This window comes from Crocodylus porosus, unplaced genomic scaffold, assembly GCF_001723895.1.
Source record: "Crocodylus porosus isolate Cpor-Errol unplaced genomic scaffold, CroPor_comp1, whole genome shotgun sequence".
In the NCBI taxonomy this organism is placed as follows: domain Eukaryota; kingdom Metazoa; phylum Chordata; order Crocodylia; family Crocodylidae; genus Crocodylus; species Crocodylus porosus.
The window spans coordinates 4,450,824-4,474,962 of NW_017728927.1; the positions used below are offsets into that span (position 1 = coordinate 4,450,824).

Genomic DNA, 24,139 nt, shown 5'->3' on the forward strand with positions numbered 1-24,139 from the left:
CCCCTTCCCCCACAGATTTATCTGCTGGGGGGTGCACGCACACTCATCCCCCACAAATAATCTTTTCTTCCTCCACCTATGCTTGACCCCACCACCTCTCTGAAGAGCCTGTCTTGGGACCACAGGCATTTTCCAAAGGAGCTCCATATCCCTGATGTCTGCATGGGCCCTACAGCCAGTGTTCTGGTCCCTATTTTCATCCTTTCCCTGACAAAGCAGCACACCATGCCCTGTATACAGAATAAGCCCTAGAAGAATACCCAGTTCGTGGAAAACAGATGCGTTTTTCCTCTGTGTGTTAGATCTGCTGTTATTTTCATAAGTTTTAATGCAACTCCATTTTAAGGCATTGCTCTTTTCTCTGGCACTGTTGGTTGGAGTGAGCAGTGACCTGCTGAACAGTGCATTTGGTCGTAGATCAAAGCATTGGTATCAGAGTTCAGACACTTTTCTGTCCCCTAGTTTGTAAATACCATATCATAACAATAAAAGCACACAGGGAAAGACTGTCCCCCAAAGGTCTAAAGATTATCTCATTTGGCTTAACTCAACCTTTGTAATGTTTTCAAACAACAATATTTTTAACTTAATTTTTTGAAAATAATTATGGTGCTAAGGAGTTCCCAGACTGTTAGATAACACTTCTGGCAGCTAAAAATAAATACATCAGATATATTATGATATGTTTGTTTTTGAATCTGTACTTGCTGTAAAAGATCAAATACATGAAGTTCACTTTTAAGATTGCACAGGCTAAAGTGTAGCAATTCACAAAATGTAAATGTAATAAAGTCCAACAGCAATGCTGCTTCATCAGAAGACGGTATCCAGTATGTGTTGCCAAAAAGAATAGCTTCTGGCCACACAGAGCAGAGAAGGGGCAGGACCTATGAGAGATGTATTACTGCCAAGAGTCAAGCTGACCCTTCCCTGGCCCCACAACTGCTGCAGTTTTGTATGGTGAGCAAAGACCCAAAGCTCAGAATTTGGTGGCAGATGCAGCAGCCCTTGGGTCTTAGCAGTAACCCACAAGAGCATTCTGCCCATATGGCTGGAGGCAGCATCACACTGATGGCTCATCTTGTGGTCAGTGATGACCCCCAAGTCCCTTTCATCCGTAGTGCTAGCCAGCGTAGCACTGCCAAGCCTATAAAGATGCTGCAGGTTTTTCCTTCCAAGGTGGAGAACCTGGGATTTTTAAGTGTTAAACACCATCAGGTTCTCGTCCGCCCATTTGCTGAGCCTGTCCAGGTCAGCCTGGATCGCCCTCCTGTCTTCTGGTGCAGATGCTTTGCCCCAAAGTTTGGTGTCATCGGTGAACTTGGCCAGTCCACTTCTGACTCCAATGTCCACATCATTAATGAAGATGTTGAACAATGTGGGTCCAAGGACAGAGCCTTGAGGGACCCCACTGGTCACAGGGCACTATTAGATTGCATACTTTGCTATTCTAGACCTCAGGACTGGATAAAGGGGCTTTGCTCAAATTAAATAATCCCCTTCATGTTTCTACCACATTTTTCCAAAACATGGAAAAAATGTTTAAATATGTAGATGTTTGAGAAGTTATGGACTTGTGAAAACAAGGGATTTTAAAGAAAGCAGCTATGTATTATTAACCACAGACAGAACCATTCAGCACACACTGTAATGAGCACTATGAGACTCTGAGCCATGTTACTGTTCCAGTTCAACTTACTATTTTATAACTGTGTTTACTTTGAATATATTCCATTACAGATCTAGTGCATTTTCCAGTCTATTTACGCACCTACAGTCAGTTCCCAAAATAGGTGGGGGGGAGAGAGAGGGCTAGAGCGGGGCTGTGGCCTCTCTTCCTCCCCTACTCACCACAGGGCTGTTCTATCGAGTGGCAGACCCCGCAGAACCCCGTATTGCCCCTACCCTTGCCACCCCCTCCATACACATACTAGGAGAGCCACCCAGGACACCTCAGATTGCAGAGTGCCCACCACCCAAACAGCCCCTTCAGCAACCCACAGAGCGTTCTCTTCTTACCAGGCCTGGTTGCTGTCTCTGCTCTTCAAAGTCAAAAGCCAGTGCTGGCAAGCTCTTCTGCCTGGCTTCTCTCCCACAACCGTGCAATTCCAGCGCTGGGGTTGGAGCTCTGCATTGAAGCTGCTCTGACTATAGAAGGTCTCTTTAGCAAGCTTTGCCCTGATAGTTTCAGCAAACCAGGTTGTGCCTCTCAGTGCCAGGCTTGGTCATTACACATTACCTTTGCACACTGGCAATGTGTAGGGGACGCACGTGCACCCCCTGAGCATGGCAGTGCACCCCCTGCGAAAAGGCAACACTGCTGCGGCACCTGCAGAAGGTCGCTGCCGCCAATGCCAGCGACAGAGTCCATGGGCGGTCCGTGATTGCTGCTGGCTGCCCCCAGTGCTTCTGGCAGCACTTGCGAGTGGTCATCGACTGCTGGTCAATGCTCTACCACACCTCCACCCCTGCCACCAACAGCTCTGCGGCCGCCTGCAGGAGCTCACTGCTTGCCACCGCCACACTCCTGCCATGTCCCTCCAGCCTCCAGGGGCACGCGGCGTTCATGCCTTTGCACACCTCATATTCTGAGCAGGGAGCCAGTCACACCTCAGTGTCATTTAGAAAACCCTTGAACTGCTCCGACTAAGAGGCTTTCTGCAGTGACAGTTTATCCATAACAGAGCAGTGCAGGTGGGAGATTTTTCAGCTCAAGAGCAAAACTGAAAAGTGAAAAAAAATCATGTTTTCCATTGACATTTTTTCAAATACTCTTTCCTGTTTTTCCACCATTACTATTCCCCCCTCTCCTCATCTGCATTTTTCATTGAACGCACTCTTTGACCCAGCTCTAATCCAGAGCGCAGAGGACCCTAGCTAGGTCCCAGTTCACCTCTCTCCCCAGAGGCTCTGGGCTGTTATACTGGACCTGCAATTTTGTGGGAACCCATTTGGGCCAGTGTAATCCTCAGCAAGGGAGAAGTGAGTGCAGTACAGCTGCTGGAGTGGTCCTAGGTCCTATAAAGGACCTAGAATACAGATGAAAACTAGGGAATATAAGACTTGGTTCCTACTGGAAAAAGGAAATGAAAGAATGGCTTAGAGAGGAAGGAAGTTTTAGCCACACTAAACAATTAGGGAATGGGACCTTTTGATAATGAGAATCTAAGTGATGTTTTACTCTGGCAAGAAAAGAATTCACTGAGAAGAAAGAATATGTATGACAGGTTGATTAAAAATGTGTATTCCTTAGACTTATGATTTGGGTACTGTCTTGAGCAAATTAGGGTTGCTAAATTTTTGCAGTTGCAATTATTGTGTTATCCCCATTCCTATGAAGAATTGGGATTTATGATGTCAGAATGTATCAGACACGCAAATAATGTGTTTAGTTTTCCATGACCAAGATGAGATGAGAGGTGACGGGACTTTGGGTGATGGGTTCTGGAAACGGATAGCCCACAATAGGGCATGCTTATTTTTGCCTGGTACAGGTCCTCAGAAGAAAGGGGCAGATAGGTCATAAGCCTTAATTGTTCAAGAAATACTTAATGAAAGATACTTATCAAAAAATGGGCTGCCTGGAAAAATAGAACTGGGGATACAATGCCCAGGTTCTTGGGGTAGAGTAAGTGACTGATGATTACATTGACTGAAGAGGGGAGAGAGCTAAGGGAAAGACATGGTTGCAATGAATTTCTCTGTTCACACAGGGACACTGTCTAGCAACAGAGTGTGGTTTTTGTATTCCAGAACTAGTGATTCTCGAAGGTGGCTCTTTGGGGCAAGTCTGCATGAGCAGTGTTGTGCTATTCTGCTTTAGCTTAGTAGCACCCGGAAGAACAACATGCAAGAATTGTCCACCGCTATTTCAGTGGGTTGTAGCAACAGGATTTAGAGTGAAGTTACACTTTATGTTTAGACCATATTAAGGGAACTTAAAATACAAGTGCCCACACATTAAAGCTTATTAACTCATACGAGGTATCCTCTGAGCATCTCAACGTTACACCACTTCAGGCACTTCTGGACAATACTACCTACCTTAGGCTGGGGTAATTTCAGTGTGCCCAGAGATAAATGAGCAATTTGCAGTCTTGCAGAATCCCAGGATTCACCGCTTCCAGCTCCCCAGTCCCTCCTCCCTCACCCCTTAGAGCAGGAATTAAGCGTAAGCTTCCTGGCTCCTACCTACTCTTCACCAGCTGTCTAGGGGCAAATCAGACCTATGCAGGCAAAAAGAAGGTATTAACCCTTAATGCACAACTGCTTACAACATATTCTGTTACACCACTAAATCATTCCACAGATTTAGTGTGGTCTAAGTCAGGGGTTCCCAAACTGTGGTTCACATACCCCTGGGGGGCAAGACCTCTCTGGAGGGCATGCGGGAGAAACTGTGTAACAGTGGACTTAATTTTCATTGTAATAATACATGGCATTTAAGGGGTTAAAATATAAAACATGCTGGTATGGGGTATGCAAGCAACTTGTAAATCTGGAAGGGGGTACACAATAAGAAAAAGTCTGGGAACCTCTGGTCTAGGTGTAACATATAACTTTACCCTCACTGGACACCCTGTGGACACAGACATTAGGAGGGGTTAAATCTAAGCCATTTTGTTTGCCCGTAAATTTTAATCTAATGATTTTATCAAAGAGTCAAAAGGCCATGATGATGCTGGCTTTGTTTAATGGATAGCAGTATACCAGACCTGCCTGTCTTCTTGGCGGTCTAGCAAAGATCTAATACTTCTTCCGCTATCAGGAGACTTGACTGATGTTTCTGTAGGTCTTTAAGCCATTTCTAGCTTCTGCCATCCTATCTGTTTTTCATTACATGTGAAAGCATTTGATATTTAGAAGCAGGCTTAACTTTTCATTGTCCATTTCCAAATAAAGTAAACACGTCTCGCAGTGCATCTGCAGAAAAGAGGAAAACTACCCGGGTTTGTGGAGAAAAGGGTTAAGGAGAGCAAGCGCAGCAAAATCTTAAGTAACTTAAGCATTGCAGTATGGTAAGATAATTACAAGCAAAATGATGCCATATATGGTAATATTCACAGGGATTTAGGAGAAAGCCAAGTGATGGGCACTGTTGCCCTGGGAGAAAGGAAATGCAATTCATGTAGTGATGAACTGCAAATAACCTTTCATAAAATGGAACAGTTCAAAGCCCCGAGTTTGTATGAAGAAAGTTTTTATTTTTCCAAAGAAGCAAAGTTGTAAGGTAGATTTATTTGAAAACTTTGTACGCAAATGTCTTCAAATTAGTGTGCTTAGTTTGGAATGCTTCCCAGGACACTTAATTTTTATCAATAAAACATGGAAATGTTTCAGCTCTGAAGTTCAAACAGGGATGAGTCTATCCTTTAACTGTCCAAACTAACTTGAGTCCAGTGCAATGAAAGCTGTTGGGCCTAATTAATTTTGTTAAACTTCTGAAAACCAGGAGGAGCAATTCTCATCATGTAGTACCTAGGAAGGAATCGTTTCTGACTTGCTAAGGTTTAATCAATGTCATCCCATTTAAAAATCTTTCTCTGATTTTACTCAGATTTTTATGCCCACTTATCACTGCTCTCTTGGTAGAGAAAATTAACTCCAATATTTCCTAATTAGGAAAAAGAGCAGAGCGTTAATGCATCCAGTTAAATAGTTTCAGTTTCAAAGGATCAAGCTACATTTCAGTGGGACTTTTTAATGTATTGTTCTTTTTTCCCCATCCACTTAACGCAGAGACAGAGGGGCCTGATTCTCATTTAGAAAAAGTTCCCTTTGCACAGCATTGACCCAGTACGGTGAAAGGCATAAGCATAAATAACATTCACTTGGACTTCAAAGCTAAAAGAACACTGACATGAAAATTCTGGGCTAAAAGAATTTAGAAAAAGTGAGACAATATTACATTGTGCTTAGTGAAGGGAGAACAAGGCTTTTAGTGTGTATCAATTCTGAAAAGTGACCTTATTACCTTCTCATTCAGATCAATCCCTATAGTACTGAATTTAAAAGTCAGGTGGGCATAGTTTAGTGGCAAAAGGATATGTTTAATGTTTTTGATTACTAGCCCAACAGTGCCGGGAAGATTGAGCTGTGTTCTTTTCTAGCTCATGCATCTTTAAGCCCCTTATAAAAATGTATTAAGAGTATTCCTTCATGGCACAATACAGAGGCTGAGAGACATGGGACTCTTCAGCCTGGAGAAGAGAAGGCTCAAGGGGGACTTGATGACAGCCTTTAAGTATATAAGGTGTGTGAGTCAGAAATGGGGAGAACGTCGATTCACCAGGGCATCCCAAGGGAAGACAAGGTCTAACGGTCACAAACTGTTGGAAGACCGTTTTAGACTAGACATAAGGAAAAACTTCTTTACTATCTGAGTCTCCAGAATCTGGAATAGACTCCCTGCAGAAGTGGTGCAAGCACCTACTCTGAATAACGCCTGGATGCTCACCTTGCTGGGTTCATCTGACTTCCCTTCCAGCCCTAACTTCTATGAAATCTATGAAAATCTGTTAAATCTAGATGCCTAAAGTCGCCTTAAAGAAGCTAACTCAGGCACCAGAGACTAACAAGGCCTAAGCTAATTTACCCTGCAGCTCAGCAAGGCTAATTAGCCTGGGTAGAGTGTCATGTAAATATAACTATATTACTTCCATTACCCAAGCTAGCTCTGAGGGAACCGGTTTTGTAGTCTCACGTCTCTCTATAGCACTGTGTTGTTCCAGCAGGCATAGAATTTTGATTGTAGAGCCAAATGTGCCTCTTGTTGAACCTTTTATGCCAATTAGACAGAGAAATGTCTTGAATATTTAGCACGCAAAATCTTTATTACCAGGGCATCAGAAAGAGCCAAGCTCAACTTCCAGATCCCAGGCTGGTTCCCACATAGCCATTTTTATTGAGCCATTTGCTACAGAGTGGAACAGGGATCCCGGCTCTAGGCCAGATGGGGGTTTCCCCACACCGGGAATCTTGTCACTCAAAAGTAATGTGCCAGGTATCCAGGTTGTAGTTGTATTGGTCTAGAGGTAGAAAGAATCAGAACTCATGGTAGAGGTGATATCTTTTATTAGACGTTTGCAAAAAATTTTTTTTATTTGCAAGTGATATACAGCAGGGGTTCCCGACCCCTGGGCCATGGCCTGGTACTGAGCTGCGAAGAGTTGGCTGCCAGTCCACAGGAGGGCTGGCTGCTGGACCAGAAGTGACCGTGGACCGGCAAACTGTGGACTGGAAGTGGCCGGCATACTGTGGACTGGCAGCCAACCCTTTTTTATACTGACTATAAAAATGGTTGGCTACCTTCCCACAGTATGCCAGTCACCTGCACTGCTGGTCCATGGCTTGCTGGTCTGGTGTCGCTTCTGGTCCGTGGCTTGCCAGTCCTCAGCACAAAAGGGTTGGGAACCCCAATGTATAGCATTCTTAATGGAGGCCAGGGTCTGGCCCAGATGGTCAAACTTTGTTTCCATTGAACTTAAGTTTCCATTGAACTCAGTTCAATGGTAATGGGGTCATGCCCATATTAACTGAAATCTGTATAAAAGTTGAGTTTGTGATTAGTTTATTTCCAGGTTGGAGTTACAGAAGTTACAACTTATTATTTATTGTTGATTTTTTTTACATGGCTATTTCCATTTTGTAGTTAATGATACATATTTTGTTCTTAAAATACTGGCAGACTTACTCTCCCACCCAGCCCTGCATTTATAAAATGTTCAAATGCTGCCAAAGTAAGATGAACTGTCATTTGAAAATGCAGAACCGATTGCCTTAAATGGCCCAATGTCCAGTCAAAATACAGAAGGAACAGGGCTGTAGCTGTGACATTGCATTCCTGGCAAGCTGAACTGAGGTGACATTGGGGCAAATGAGAGACTGAGGTGAAAGACCAAGTGTGATTGGGGGAGTGTGCATGCCCTTTTTTACTATCCCAAACACAGCCCATTATAGAGGGAATCTAATAGTCTTCTGTTTTTTGTCTTGCTTTGTTTTGTTTTTTCTCTTCTCTCCCCTAGAGGGGAATCTGGTGCAGGTAAAACAGAAAACACCAAAAAGGTCATTCAGTATCTGGCTGTGGTTGCTTCCTCTCATAAGGGCAAAAAGGACACCAGCATCACTGTAAGTGAACTCTTCCCTATTCAATTTTCCTTTTTAGTTGAACTTTCTTTAGCTTATTAAGGCAGCATTTAGCTGACTGTGCTTAACTGCAAGGCAGTTTAAGTGATCAAAATGTTTGCTACTTCCATGTCTTGCCAAATAGTTGACATATTAAGAGTACACAATTATGTCACAGCTCCATGTTTATGGAAAAAACTTTTGTTTGACATCCCTTTGGGCACCAAAGGAAAATGTACTTTGTTAGAAGAGAAATATTCATAGCTTTCCATATGTACATCAGCTATTTATATCCTAGCAGGAACTGCCTGAGCCCTTCAAGGAGTTAGGGTCCTTATTTTACCTTTGCCTCCCTGGCAACTAAAATGCTTGCAAAGAACTTTAAATAAAATGTTTTCCAGTTGTAACAGGAACAGGTATGTGAGCAATACTGGATGATATAAGTTAAACCTTGACCAGTTCTCTTTTACATTTATTGGCAGGTTTATTTTGCTACTTAAATAATCCTTGCATCTAAATATTTCTGAGTTTGCTGCTTTTTTCCAATTTAACTCCTTTGATAAGGGCTAAAACTTTCAAAAGCATCTAAGGGTAACATGGTTACAGTTATATGAATGTTTAACTCCTGCTGTTTTCAGTGGTGGGGAGGGGGTCAGATATATAAATACCTTAGAAAATCCGTCTCTGAGGAACTTAGTCCTATTAGTCCAACAGTAGCAAAAACACTTAAGAGCCCCATTGACCTTCTGTGAGATGGGAGACCCTTCTACACATGCAAACTAAAGCTCAATAGCAACCAGTTATAGAGTTAGTATACATTTCAAAGTCTAACTTTATAGCTGGTTGGAGTTTTTTATGGTGTGATTGCTACTTTGCACATGTCACTGGTTTTAAGGTAATTGCACAATTAACCCATTAACTGTGCAATACCTGTAACGTGTTGGGCGGGGAGGACTTAGGCTCTTCAGTGCCTCTGTCCATTTAAAACATGGACCTTAAGCTCCTAGATCACTTTGAAAATGTTACCCAGGATCTCTTTTTTTTTTTTTAAAAGAAAGAGCAGTTCAAATTTATAACACAACAGGCCCGATTCAGTAAGAGATGTTATTGCTCAAGGAATGCTGAATTGAGCTAACCCTAATAGATTGTGCAGCTAGAAAATGGGAAATGAACCATTTTCTTTTCCACAAGTCATCACTTAAAACCTAGCCTAGTTTGAAAACAATTAGAAGTTGTAAAACAGTTCATGACTACGTAGCCCAGGGACTTTCAACTTTTTTTGGTCAGGGTATCCCTGGCGACTGGTCTAGAAGTGGGGCATCTCCCAGCAGCCAGTCGACAAGCAGGGGGGGAGGAGGGGATCCCCCACGCAGCACATGGCAGCGAAACCAGAAGTGCCACCGGCAAAACCAGAAGTGCTGGCGGCTTCTCTGCACCACTGCCATGTACCCCTGGGGCCTTCCAAAGTACCTTCCACATCTCTGGGGTGCAGTGTGTCATCTCTCACCATCTTTGTACCTAGTGGAGAGGCAGTGAGAACAAAGGTCTGTTACTCGTGAGGTTCTGAGCACTTCTGACATCCTATGCATATAAATTCAGTGATCATGAAATGAACTGACGGGTTCAATGCTGTTTCTAATGGATAAATGGCCACATTGCCACAATGCCACTCCAGCTGGAGCTAACTGATGTATTTTCTGAAAGACTCATCAGATGCTCAAGAACAAATATGCCGTGAGACTGGTCTATCTTCTCCCCACTAAGGTGGAACCTGCTAAATTAGACCTGAGGCAAGATGGTGCAGAGCAGGCCAAACTGGTTCCTGTCCTGTAGGCCAGTAAATGATTCCTATGTCTGGGTCTGCTGACCCAACACTTAAAATCACTTAGAAATCTTTACAAATCTCTAGATGCATTAAATGCCCCATAGGAGGATTAAGAACTTACCTTAAACAGTTTTCTCCTTCGTGCTTTCACTGAGAGACTAATTTGGGGCCTGATCCAGACTCTATTCAGTGTAATGAAAGAATCCAATTGATCTGACTGAGCTTTGGTTAAATCTTGTACGTTCAGCTTCTCCTGAAATGATGTGTACATTAGCTGCGGCTGAACTCTTGGTATGTCTACAACAAATTATTGTCATTCGTTTTCTCCTGGCTTAATTTGCATAGCGAAACTGTGTGTTGGTTGTTTTTATATAGGAAGAAACAAAAACATGTATGTAATGGAAAAAAATACTGACATTTGTTTTATATCATGTTATTCAATACAGCAAGGTCCATCTTTTTCTTACGTGAGTAACTTAGACTGTTCAATGTGTGTTTAAGGCACTGAGTGTAGATCTGCATGCTATTGTTGCACCCAAAAAAATCAGAAGTGGTTTTTGTTGTCACATGACAAAAAGCAACAATAGCACCAAATGTTCACATGTACTGGCCCTAACTGTGTCAGGCTCCATGATAAAGGATGAGGTCTGACACATGGAGGGTGTCTTTCAAATATCACTGTGTTTTATATGTGTGTGTTCAAATTTTTGCAGTTTGAATTAATTTTCTCACGATCCTGAAAGAGCCAATCAGCCTGAAATTTGACAATATAATTTATTAATGGAAATACTCTTTGCTTCAGGTTGAACTTTTTAGGACTGTTGTGAAATAATTGCCAAACCATCACAGTGTGTGATTGATTTGTAACTTTGGCTGCATGGTTTCCATTTGATATTGCTTACAATTCTGCATTCTCATGTAACTTGTTGAGCATTATGCATGTCTGCAAAACTTTGCATGTTCTCCAACTTACTTCTGCAATAAGTAACAATATGAAAGGGCTCTATTTTGACTTCTGAGATGCCATCAGTGTGTTTCTTGAGATACGAGGTAGTTTGAGAGATTCTACTCAGGCTTTATCTCCGTTACTTGTGACTGTAGTTGATCCTTCATTTGCCAAGCTACTGGAGATATCTCTCATTCCATTTCTTTCTATGATGGAATAAATTCAATTCAGGCATAGGTAAGTTCTGAGGTTTTGTAAAGGTCACAGGCATACACTAGCTAACAATTAGGACTTGAAATTATATATCCGTAACTGAACAACGTAGCAAGCTTGCAGTAGGAGACTATGGGTCTTCTTCCATCTTTAGCAGCCCATGGAAGTTTCTTTTATAGGGAACAGCTACTTCAGTAGTATCCTATGCTTCTAATGGGTTTACACCCACTCTTGCAAGAGTGGGGTTGTTATAATTGCAAAGTATTATTTAAAAGAATTGTATGGTGAAGCCCAGTAGCAGCCTTGTTCAGAGAGCATTGTCCACACTCCACAAGTTTTTATTTGCAGGAAGTTATTTTTAACTTCAAGGTTCTTGTGTTAACTTGTTCATTTGCTAATCTCTCTTCCTCTTTCAGCCACTAGATAGGTATTTTCATAATGCAGCCTTGTTTAGACCATTAGCTACAAACTGACTATCTAATCAGCAATCCTGCCTCTCTCCACCTATCATGTACATACAGAGGAATTTAGCAGGGAGATAATGATCAGTTGACTTTTTTTACAGTCAGGCTTCTTTACTTTCACACAAAATGTGAGATATCTAGAATGTCTGCTGTGGTGTTTAGAACAACAGTCAGTAGCTTTATACCAAGAATGGCCTTATAAATAGCGTTTTTATGGACCGCATTTTTCTGTTGTTGGCAAATGGTCATTTTCTAAATTGCTTCCCTTAAACTCAGTCCAAATTCTGCCTTAATTACTCGTTCACATTGGTGTTAATAAAATCCTATTATTCTTCTACTTAGAAAGTTTTTTGCTTTTAGGGAACTGTTTATTTGAGTTGAGTTTTATACAATGTTGCCTATTACTGCAGGAGAAAAAGCAAAAGTTAATATAGATTTTGAACATGAAAGTAATATAGATTTAGAATGAGAACATAGCAATTCATTAGAAGCTGACATCACAGAGTTATTATTTTCAGCATTGTTTGGTCTAGGAGCAGGATTATTAAGTGCATACATGCTTTCATTGCTTGGCTTGTTTAATTATCAATTACCTTCACAGTTAACAATATAACAGTGTGTTTGTGTGTTTGCATGAGAATTCATTATTCTGTTTTGAAACAAAGTAATGCATTTCCATATTCAACCTAAATAGCCCTGCATTTAACATTATTAATAGACTCAGTGAAATCTGCTTTGTAGCTTTGTGTTGCATTATATTAAAATTATTCTTGCCAAGTTTTTTCTAATTACATCATCATTTGCTATCAAAGGACCTCAATACACTAACTTGGAAAAATATCTCAGCGGGTTCCTCTAGAGGCATCATTGTTCCTTGTAATACAGTAAAAAAAAAAAATGTAGTTGTCACTGACTGGCCCTTATCATTAAGTCAAACTAGAAGTACTGATAAAAAGATGAGCAGACTTTGATCTGCAGCAACCAACACTGCTGGGAAAAGGTCTTGTATATAGAATATTAATTAGTACAATGAACTGCACCATTGTATAAACACAATGATTAACAGAGCAATGGAACCAAACCCACATTAAGTGCATTAATAAGCAATAGTGTGTTTAAAAGCTTCAATCAACATCGTTTGAGATTTTTTCTCTGGGGTACACAGTTGCTGTTTTTCAGTTAAATAATTACTGAGTTCAGGGTTAACTGAATCTGAATGAATTTTAGGGTGAGCTGGAAAAACAGCTTCTACAGGCAAACCCTATTCTTGAAGCTTTTGGAAATGCCAAAACCGTGAAGAATGACAACTCCTCCAGATTTGTAAGTAACAGAAATGCTCTCCATGTGCATGCATATGTCTGTGAGTGGTATAATACTTGTCAGTGGCATCCTGTAAAAACAAAATGTGCAGATGGTTGCAATACTTCTACCATAAGTGTCTTTACATAAAGAGATTTCCCCATAATTACCCCCTTAAACATATTGTTTAGTATTTCTCTCTGAATCATTAATTTGGCTTTTTAGAAGAGAACAAAACAAACTCAAACTTGGCTGTGCTGTTGTCTCCACAAGTTTTAGCAGCACATGCACATGGCCTCCCAGAGGCAACCACCAGAGCTTGTTGGTTTAATATCCACCTCCAGAACATTTGCAAACCAAATCTGTACTTCTTTTTCTTCACAGAAGATGATGATCTGTATTTAAGCATGCCGGTTATGTAGCAGGAGTGGTTAGCACATGAAATTAATAACTACAGAACAGTAAAGGGTACATAATCAGAAATTTTGCACTTAACAGTATAAACTGCGATGTTGTTTTCAAAAGCTCTCAGCATTGCCTAAATCTGCTGTTGGTGATGTGACTTCAGTATGGGGCAGTTAAAGCACACTGAGCACTTTTGAAAATTGCACTTATAGAATATGTTAGTTTCAATATTAAATGTTAACAAGAAAAAATATAATTTTGTAAAAATTTTTTGACTCTGCTATATTTATTTAAACATTGCAGTCTAAGTCCTGCAGTCTTAATCCCCAGTTTTGTAAATGGGTCTGTACTGGCTGACCTAATAACTTTAACATAATTGTATCCATGTACCAGGATTCACTCACATGGAGCCAATTGCAGAATTGATTCTTCCTGCATACATTCTGTATATCAAGCCTCAAATCCCTTTAAATGTTGGTTTAATTAGTCCAGCCTGTAAAAGGTCCATGGACATCCTATGTTCTGCTGCTACAGAAGAAATTTCTGGTTTGTTGATACATGTCCTTTCTCTTTGCTGGCAACAAAGTTGCCTTATTAGGCAGTCTAAATTACCCATGTGTCTAGAACAGAAAGGTCTTGACTGTCCATATTTGAGCTCTTGGGATTTAATCCAACTCCCACTGAAGTCAATAGAAAGACTTTAACTAAGAAGCATAGCCTAAGACTCATTTTTAAAAGTGCCTTGTATATAACATTATATATATATTTGCATATGTATATATACATTTGGTTGAAAATATATGACTTAAGTTTACCCAACCTGCTTTTTTGGGTAAAATTACTATTTGATGAACATATTTTGTGCTCAATGCTCTTCCCAGTGGAAAGACTCCACACCAAGCCACCAATCCCAGGCTAGGCAAAAGCATTAGTCAAGCTTAGGACTGAGTCCTTTTGTCTTGCACCAAAACAAGTAATTTTTGTAGAAGCAGCAAGAGGTTGTTGCCGAGACTGGTTCTGCCTGAGTCTTCAGCTGCACAGCATCCAATCACAAAGCTGCTTTGGTTTAAAATTGTTCATAGTTTCCATGGCAGACCAATCTAATCTCCCTGTATATGTAATATTATCACAGCTGCCAAATTAGCCAACACACCAGGGAGTAAGCCAGTGACATCCAGTGCTAAAATACAAGCTGCACAGCTTGAGGTAAAGGACCAGAACTCTGTATCGTGAGACTTTAACAGACTCTCTGGTTTGGGCACAGACACGGAGCTGTGATATGTACTCCACATCACAATGTGTTTTTATTATTTCAATTGACCTGAGATAATAGGTACCAAAATACCTTATACTGTAAATACTTACAAGAAAACCAAATTATAAAGTGATAGGGAATCCCACACTCATCCACCCTCAGGCAAAAAAACATTCTTCTCCCACATGGCCAAGACTTACAAGAGACCAGATTATTGTCATCTCAATCTGCCTCCTTTCGGTCTGCTGGGGTGGCATAGGTGCTAACAGGCCAGAGGTCACCAGATTGAGGCTCTAGTGGAAGCACTCATGGCATGGCCCTGCCAGATTCCAACAAATCGATGATTTCTGCTAAATACCTCTTCACAAGAACCCAAAAAAGGAAAGGATAAGGCCACAGATTTGGGGGGGAAAGGCAGGAAACAGGCTGAGTCATTCTGTCGCATCACTGGTGCTGGATAAAGCAAGGTAGAAATATAAGATCTTTAGCCACATGCAAGGCTGCTGTGATAAGTGGACTGGCTGCTGAGTATGATCCAGCAGGGAGTGATCTCTCTTTTTCAAGGTGTCCAGATGAAACCTTCAGGGGCAAATCTCTGCAGAGAGAATCTGCACTTTCCTTCAGCCCTCTCCCAAGTGGTTTGCTGCATGACATAACATGGCTTTTAAAATATGCTAAACAACACAACAAAGAAACAGTCCAAGCTGTGTCCTTTTCTCATTGATAGGGCAAGTTCATCCGCATTAACTTTGATGTTACTGGCTATATAGTTGGAGCAAACATAGAAACTTGTATCCTTTTCAGTGAGCTGTGCTGGTAAGTAATGAGGGCAAGTGCAAGGGAGTAGTATAAACAAGCTCTGCATCATGTCTAAGAAAGGCAAATACCACTGCAGCTGGTATAAACAGAGGGAGGGAAGTGGATCCATTTATGCTGATACCAGTTTCTCAGTTTGTCTTGTTCTCATGTTTATGTATTCTGTTCAGATTCATCACGGTCTATTTTCTTCCTTATAGGACAGACTGCCCCCATGCAAAGCTTTGCCATTACTAACAGCATAATCTGGCCAATCAGAGTCCCAGTCAGATAATGCATATAATACATTAGTAAGAGAGTTCTTTGGGTTAAGACTAGGGTGACCATATGTCCCAGATTGGCCAAGACAGTCAGTCCCAAATTTTGCAAGCCATCTGGGCTTCCTAGCCATTGGTGTAAATTGAAGCTAAAATCCTGGATTTGTTTGCTGCTGCCTGCACTGCCCAGCTGGGCTCCTGCTAGGTGGAAGTGGAGGGATGGAGGGGCCTGGGCACCACTTCTGCCTGAAATGGGGATCAGCTGAGGTGGGGCAGGGCAGGGCAGGCCAGGAAAGGGGGCCAGGGCTGGGGCTTGAGCACCTGCATAGGTGAGCCAGGATGCGTCTTGCTGCTGCGGCTTCTACTGAGGCCTAGGCTGTGCACGGTGATCCCAGCTGACTAGTGGTGGGGTGGACAGGGGCTGCAATTAGCCAGGTCCAGCCGTAGGCCTCCTAATTGTTCTGCTCTGCCGTCAGGACTCCTGGGAGCCACAGGGTTGGGAAGGTGCATATGTGCACGTGCGCACATGTGTGTACACGCAGTGTTTTTCTGATTAGCCCTGCTCCTGGGATGCATTGTGGGGAGGAGGGGGCAGTACATGCATGCATGGCTCCCATTCCAGATTTCCCTAATATTATTATGGTCACCCTAGTTAAGACCACACTTGGATTTGGAAGCCATACATTCACTTTTAGCTGTGCCTCAATGTGTCCTCAGGCAGGTAGCTTCATCTCCCTGTGTCTTAGTTTCCCATATCTAGAACAGAGCTAATATTTCCCAGCTTCTCAGTGCTATTTTTGAAATGTCTAGGTACCATGGTGGCGAGGCCAGGTAACAAATAGATAGATTCAAAGAAATCACAGATTATAGTCCATTATGGAGGCAATTCATACAATGCCTAGTCTAGCAGGGTACCAGTCCACAACTGAGGCACTGATCCCCACATCCTATCCCAAAGCAAATAGTACCTGATATGATGGCTTTACTTTTTCTTCAGAGAAATTAGAGTATGCAAGCACTATTATGTCTCATATATCTATCAGGCAAGATTTCCTGTCTTGGACAGTCTTCCTTTTCTGTGTGTGTGCTGCAAAAAAAAGCTTGTCAGGGCTGCTTTGTCCTTGGTTCTCAGAGCAGCACTAGAAAGACGCAAACATTTTGTCCCTGGAAAGCACTAGATTGCACCAAACACCGGACATTTGCAAACAGTTTTTGAGGGCTGGATGCTTCAGACCTCCCACATATCTCTTCTTCTATTCTCCATTTCAAATGACCCACACTGAATGCTGCACTATATGCCAATAAGCTCAGTGTATTTTTCAGGAAAAACATGTAAACATTTTCAGCAAAATGTAACATAACACAGGTTTGTTTCCAAAGTGTGGTGGCCTCTCTCTTTCCTTATGCTTATGAGAAACTGTTTTGTTTTAAAGGAAAAACAAATACATGGTTAGATTCTTAAGTGCTTTGCTCCTTTTCTTTGCAGTATATTCAATCCAATAGATGAAGATTTATCACAGGCTCTAGAGAATGAGTTTCTCTGTCCAATATAGAATCAACAGCATTTCACAAAGCTGAAACAGTTTATTAGACACAGCTTTCTTCTCCTTGTTTCTGAGGCAAGTTATACTGAAGGACAGAGAAAATGTTGGCAGCTTGAAAAATTATGGTTTAAGAACTAAGAACTAAGTTCTGTTCCCACTGAGGGCCAGGATGCAAGATGAAGAACTTAAAAGCATTGATATGGCACCATTTTTTTTACAATGAAATGCTTGCAGAATGGGGAGGCATATTTATATTATTGCCAGCTCTAATTTTAGCAGGTTGGGTAATCATTTAAAGGTAATGAACAATATATTTTACTTGTATATCTAAAACGCTGGTCTAGAAAGTGATACTTCTGGGGAGGTGTTAGGATGACTAGACACAGGAGTTGATGCTGAAAAAGAAAACTAGGATATGATTCTGCAACGTGTTTCACTTGAAGGAGGATATCACAGCATGACCTTTCAGGTATCATATTACCCATTTACATAGACATAATTCTGAAAATACTTAGGTCTAGCTGTAACATCTACCAACTAAATTAACAGCATTTATCATATAGTAAAAGATGTGATATGGGATTGTTGTACTAACTAAACACAGTATTACCCAATGGTAGTAATACTGTACTGTGAATGATACAACTAAGCAATAAGCATTGTGCCTGGTATTAAGTGACTGCTGAAGCAAATGTATTTTGATGTTAGTCAGAGACAACAAATATCTGACAGGTGCTCCTAAAGGTGCTACTACAGGGGGTTTTATGAGGATGTGCTAATTGAAATATACCGTTCAGATTTTCTTTAACATAAATGACAAATAGATTTGCTGGAAAAGTCCCGTGCTATTCGCCAGGCTAGAGATGAGCGGACGTTTCATATCTTTTACTACTTGATCGCGGGAGCTTCTGAACAAATGAAAAGTAAGTTTCTTGCTAATGATCTTAGTTTAAATGTCACTCAGTCCTTGCTATGCATAACTATTTCCTTGGCTAATCTAAACAATTCCACTTGTATTAAATTTATAGAAAATGCCTCATTTTATGTGCATCTGTTCATTACTGGTGGTTTGCAGTTCAACAGTTACCCCAGAGGGAAGCAAGGAAGGTGCAAATTCCTAGGGATAAAAAGGCTAAATAAAATTGTGGAATTTTCATCAGAAAATGCATCAAAGGAAAAAAAGCTTGATGAGAACCTAGACTGTCTGCAGAGTGCAAAGCGCCTTATAGCATGTGATGTAAATGAAGCTATAAGGTTCATTCCAGCAGCTAAGGGTTGCTAGGATATAAGTAGGCTTTAGGCCTCCCACTCTTATAGGCAACTATCAGCTTACATTGTTGAACAATTACTCCTAAGCGTAGGCACATAAAAACTTGAGGCATCCAAAAATCACTAGTCAATTTTGAAAATGTAGTCTGTCATTCAAGTACAGCCAACATCCCTTAAATGAAGGGAGACCTCAGTTGGCCAGATCACTGATTTTTGTCTTTGTTGGATCAATGAAAAAGACTTAATTGTCCAGAGAATTGAAGACTTAACCAGACTGAACGCCCTGGTGAATCAAAGCTGACACCATTCACTAGCATTCTAGTTGTTGGGTTGTTTTTTTTTTTTTAATTTTCTTTTTTCGTACCCTTTAAAATCATTTTTCTTCCAACTTTTAGGTGAATTATTGCTTGAAGGTTTCAACAACTATACCTTTTTATCTAATGGCCATGTGCCTATTCCTTCTCAGCAAGATGATGAGATGTTCCAAGAAACCTTGGAAGCCATGACAATTATGGGTTTCAGTGAAGAGGAGCAGACTGGTAAGAATTGGTAGTAAGCTGTAAATCAAGTAAATGACCTACAGCATCAATGTATAGCACCAAGAAAAATTAGCAGTAGTATAACGAGGGGTGGGAGAAAGGAGCATCTGCCCCAGGCAACAAGTTAAAAGGGGTACTGGTATCACCCACCCCCACCGAAAAGGATCAGAGTGAGGCAAACATGGCACATCTTTGAAAATCCTAGGCTTAAACTGGCAAGAGCCTGGCTTATCATTCAGTTGTAAAATGTTGAAAATTTACTATGTGCATTAGAATTTGAGCCAATAACTCTGATGTTCTAGTTCTTTATAATGCACAAAATAAGTACCAAATATACTGAACAGTGCAGTGTAGTAATTTAAATGTGGCTGAACTGAAATAATTTCTACAAATGTTTTCTGTCTGTTTTAGTGATTAATTACAAAGGGTTTTTTTTTTTTTCCAATCTTATAAATTATGAGTCCCAGGAAAGCTGCTTGTAGAAGGAACATCACATGCATTCCAAACCCTTGTGAATTCCAGACAATCAGTACAGTTGTCAGCATGCACTAGTATTATAACAGTTAGCCCTTTGAAAAGTAACACATGGCTATTAAATGAGAGACTTCTTAAGCATTCTTGCCAAAAGACTACATACATGCTCAGTACAGGTGGCTGAGTTCAGGCAAGCTCTAACAGTATTAATGACCATTTAAAGCTAATTTTAGGTGTTTTCTAGGAATGATGACCAAGAAGAAAGTTGCAAAAAAGTTATGATTTAATTCTAAAAGTAATGGACCTGTTCTGAACAGTTAGTATGTACATTTGTAGATTCAGGGCAGAGGAAAACAACTTAGAACTGATTTCAGAATATATGCCTCGCAGATGTGAATTGAATAACTCTAGCAACTCTTGCTATTCATATGAACTATTTTTGAGTGTGTGTATGTGCGTGTGTGTGTCTCCTGATTGTCTGAATGTTCATGCCTGAGGTGACACCTACTGGCCAGAACAATGAGGATCTTGTCAGTTGACCATATCAATCAAAACGGAGTCTGTGGGTACTATGAAGTGCAGAGTATCATTAGCTTCCATTGGCTTAATCAGTAATTGAAGATGATAACCCTGTTGAGAGAGAATGTTGCATCTTGCTGGATTGGGGCATAAATTCTGGCCTCAGCCAATTCCATTCAAATTTAGGAGGGGGATTGATATTTGTAATGCTCATTGACACTGATGGAATTTTCTGAGTTAGCACTTGGTTTTGAACCCTAAGATATTAATCTGCTAAAGACTCAATATTCTCCCATACAAGCATATTAAACGAATCATCTCCCTGAAATATAACCCAGTTTATGAAGTGACAGTGTACTTTAATATATGATGTAATGCAGTGTTATATTAATGCAGAGATCCTGAAAAGACATGCACAAGCAAAGTTAAACATGTACATAAGTTTTTCTAAGACTAGGGTCATAAATTGCTACAAAAATATTTTACACTGAAAACAGTTTCCAAATACTTTTGATTTTTAAAGGTTTAAGACTGTTACTATGGAGTAACACACTGTACATTTCTAAACTGTGCAAGATTACTATCAGAAAGGTCCACTGATAGCCGACTGATCAAATGGTTCTGGATGCTTTTCCTTGTTTCTGGATGTTAAAATACGTTCAAAGTCATCTACAGATGTATTAACTATTTTCATAGCCAGGGGCAATGTGTAGGGGGTGCATGCAGGTGCACGTGCACCCCCTGAGCGTGGCAGTGCATCCTCTGCAAAAAGGCACTGCCAGCAGTGTCTGCAGGCAGTTGCCACTCACCACCCCCCTGCCGACACAGTTTGTAGGCGGTCAGCAATCCCTGCTGGCGGACAACAACACTGCCAGCGGCGCCTGCGGGTTGTCACCAACCCCTACTCGCCACCTCCCACCACCAGCAGTGCTGGCAGCCTCTGCAGAAGCTCCCTGCTCACCGCCATGCTCCCACTCCCGCCACCGCCGCCGTGCCCCCCACAGCTGCTGGGGGCACATACCATTCGTGTTCATAACATTACTTCTCTATTTAGTTACTTGCCTTAACCATACATTTGGTGTTTTCCCCATATTATTCTGAAAGAGAAAGTCCATGGGATATAATCTTAGTTAAAATGTGGCCTGCCTTACAAAATAGCTCAGAGTCTGTTTTGGTTTTATGTCTAGTGCTTATATTGTTGGAACTAATGTCCCAATCTTCTACTCTTTAAATTTTCAATATTTATCTTGCAGCTATGCTGAAAGTGGTTTCATCTGTCCTGCAATTGGGCAATATTGTTTTCAAGAAAGAGAGGAATACAGATCAAGCTTCTATGCCAGACAACACTGGTATATTTTTTCTTTGATTGTCAATAAAATGAATATTAAGTAAATGCATTTCTTATCAATTTCATTTATGACTTCCACTGATGCATTAGTTATTGAGAGATTCCATGCTTTAAAATCAGCCAAATTAATGTTCATCTTACCTAGTGATCTTGAGTTCAGAAATTGCAAAATAATCCGTGTATTTCTGGTATTGTGAAGGATACCTGTGGAATCACTTTTGCACATTCATAATGGAGATATTGTAATGGAAAGGATTAATTAGTTACATACTGGTTATACTGCTAGCATTTCATATTTGTTAACCCAGCAAGAAGAAAATGCATTGTGAAATGAAATTTTGCTCTTTTCATTGTAGCTGCCCAAAAAGTATGCCACTTGATGGGTATTAACGTGACAGATTTCACGAGGGCAATCCTCACACCACGCATCAAAGTTGGACGAGATGTTGTTCAGAAAGCTCAGACCAAAGAGCAGGTATTGATTTGTTGAATGATACCAATGTTTGTTTTTTAAAAACGATGATATTTGAAAGGACAATAATTGGGGCAGGGAGAGGGCTGTTCATTCAGAAATCAGCATCTGGTTTTGATTGCTTCATTCATTTCATTTTCTCACCTTCCCCCTAACAGGCAGATTTTGCAGTGGAGGCTTTAGCCAAGGCAAAATATGAACGTCTTTTCCGTTGGATTCTTGCTCGTGTAAACAAAGCTCTGGATAAAACAAAAAGACAAGGAGCTTCCTTCTTGGGCATCCTTGATATTGCTGGATTTGAGATTTTTGAGGTATGCACTGTTGGACACAAGGGGAACTCTTTAACTTCATGTTCATTGTCTATTCAGTCTGTTCACTTAGTTAATTTATTTCTCCCTGTTTTTCTAAATGTCTGAGAGGCTGATCCTACACTGAGAACCAAGTGGACAAGACCCCTACAGGGTCAATGAGTCCATTGGCTTTCATCACCTCTTCCATTGTCAGTAGAAGACTGAGATTTTAGCTAGCATGATAGATCTGTATGGGCTGGGAAGACACTTAGCACTTGGCATTTGTAAGCACCTAGTTTGGGTATATAGACATAGGGAGAGAACAGACTTTTGCTTTTTTAGTGATAAAGAACTATACATATAGAAATGCTGACAATTACATCCAGAATTGGGGAACAAACAAACAAACAAAAACACACACACACTTAATTGTTCATGGTTAACCTACTGAATAACAGGTTAATGACATTTTTTTCCAGAGAAAGCCCAGACCAGGTTACTAGAATTTAATTCTGCTGCTAACTGAATGATCATTGTTAGGAAACAAAATAAAAGATTCCACATTCTTTTTATATGTACAATTTGAATAATTTGTACAATCTTTTTAAGGTTAGTAATTTGATCCTTTTGCCCTGTTTTCAGATCAATTCTTTTGAGCAGTTGTGCATCAATTACACTAATGAGAAACTTCAGCAGCTTTTCAATCATACAATGTTCATACTGGAGCAAGAGGAATATCAGCGTGAGGGTATTGAATGGAATTTCATTGATTTTGGCCTTGATCTGCAACCCTGCATTGAGCTGATTGAAAGACCAGTAAGTTTCCATGTGTATTGGAGAGATCCTGTATAGACAGTGGCGATGAGGCAAACTTCCAGGCCTGATCTCAATCTCGACCCGCCTCCTGTCTATGGGCAAACTGCCTACCTTGCTTGCGTGCCATGCCTTGTTGTAATTTAATTGAGGTGTTAATTAGGCAGGAGAGTGCCCATTGAGCACCCATTGTTAGAGGGTGATATGTACATGCTCCAACCTCTCCTTTTACGACCTCCCATGCCGTGCAGATAACACACTCATTCTGGTAGTACTCCGGCTTGAGGCTGGGCCAGACTCAGTACAGAGTTAGGTCTCTGACTTATCACCCTGTTCTGGGCCACACTTATATCACCTCTCTCTCATTAGGGCCTCTTCCACTGCACCTGCTCTCAGCAGGCTTTTTCCACACCACCCACCCTGGGACTCTTTCACACTGCCTTTGCTCCCATGCATAACCATCAGGCCATCAGGCTTAACTCTTCTCCCCTTGGCCAGCCCTGGCACAGCCTTTTGGGTCTCTCCCATGACCCTCATCTGAGTAGTGGCCGGTCACTTATCAAACGCTGGGCCAACTTCACCCCTAGCCCCTCACTGGGCTTCATGTTATTCTTGCCCCTTCCTTGGGGCTCCCTCTCTGCCCTCTCACTAGGGCTTTGCCCCCTCGTTGGAGTTACCACTCTGCTCTCTCATTAAGGCTTGGGGTCCTCCACCCCTGCAGACTCAGGTGCCTTCTCACAGCATACCTGGCCCACCTCACCAGGGTCCTCCACCCCTTTAGGGCTCAGGAACTTCAACTGGCCCCATCCCCTCCCCCTCTGCTCACATACTACCCACCAGGGGGTGGGGACTAGAGTTATTAAGGCTCCCTGACCTGCCTTTCACTGGGGAGGTTTGTGGTCCTGGTATTTAGAGACACTGTGCTGCCACAGGCAGTCCCACCAAGCCTCTCTACCCCCCAGTTTTAGGTCATGCCCAGGACCAGGGGCTTCCAGCCATCCCCATAGTCCCTTCCCTTACCTCCAAGCTGTTCCTGGAGCAGTAACTCAACCAGATGATGTTTCTCCCTTGCTGACTGGCAGTAAACTGCTGCTCCAGCCTTGAGAGCTGGATATCAAAATGGCCACCCTAATCAGGCACCTGCTGGCTGCCTGCTCCAGCCCTTAAAGAGACAGAGCACCTCAGCTGCTCTGTCACAGCAGCTTAGGGGATTAATGCAATCCAACAAGCAGCTTGTATAAGATTTGGGGGAATCCATTGCTGTATG

The 24,139-nt window shown here is 41.5% G+C and overlaps 1 protein-coding gene and 1 long non-coding RNA gene across 4 annotated transcripts in view; one reads left to right on the plus strand and one right to left on the minus strand.

Annotated features, from left to right (window-relative positions):
* Positions 1-24,139, plus strand: part of MYH11 (myosin heavy chain 11) — an 88,952-nt gene that overhangs the window by 33,417 nt on the left and 31,396 nt on the right. For 2 of the 3 annotated variants that reach the window (XM_019541793.1, XM_019541792.1), the window contains exons 5-13: positions 8,025-8,127; positions 12,800-12,892; positions 15,259-15,322; positions 17,973-18,071; positions 18,813-18,956; positions 21,203-21,298; positions 21,654-21,772; positions 21,928-22,080; positions 22,702-22,875. In XM_019541793.1, the coding sequence (XP_019397338.1) occupies positions 8,025-8,127; positions 12,800-12,892; positions 15,259-15,322; positions 17,973-18,071; positions 18,813-18,956; positions 21,203-21,298; positions 21,654-21,772; positions 21,928-22,080; positions 22,702-22,875 (1,045 nt within the window). Of the gene's footprint in view, positions 1-8,024; positions 8,128-9,641; positions 10,417-12,799; positions 12,893-15,258; positions 15,323-17,972; positions 18,072-18,812; positions 18,957-21,202; positions 21,299-21,653; positions 21,773-21,927; positions 22,081-22,701; positions 22,876-24,139 lie in introns of those variants that run through there. The other variant, XM_019541795.1, reaches the window with a different exon arrangement.
* LOC109314579 lies at positions 9,557-24,034 on the minus strand. The gene is made up of 3 exons (XR_002102318.1): positions 23,893-24,034; positions 13,210-13,322; positions 9,557-9,642 (listed from the first exon to the last, which is right to left on the minus strand). It is a non-coding gene; the product is annotated as an uncharacterized LOC109314579 (long non-coding RNA).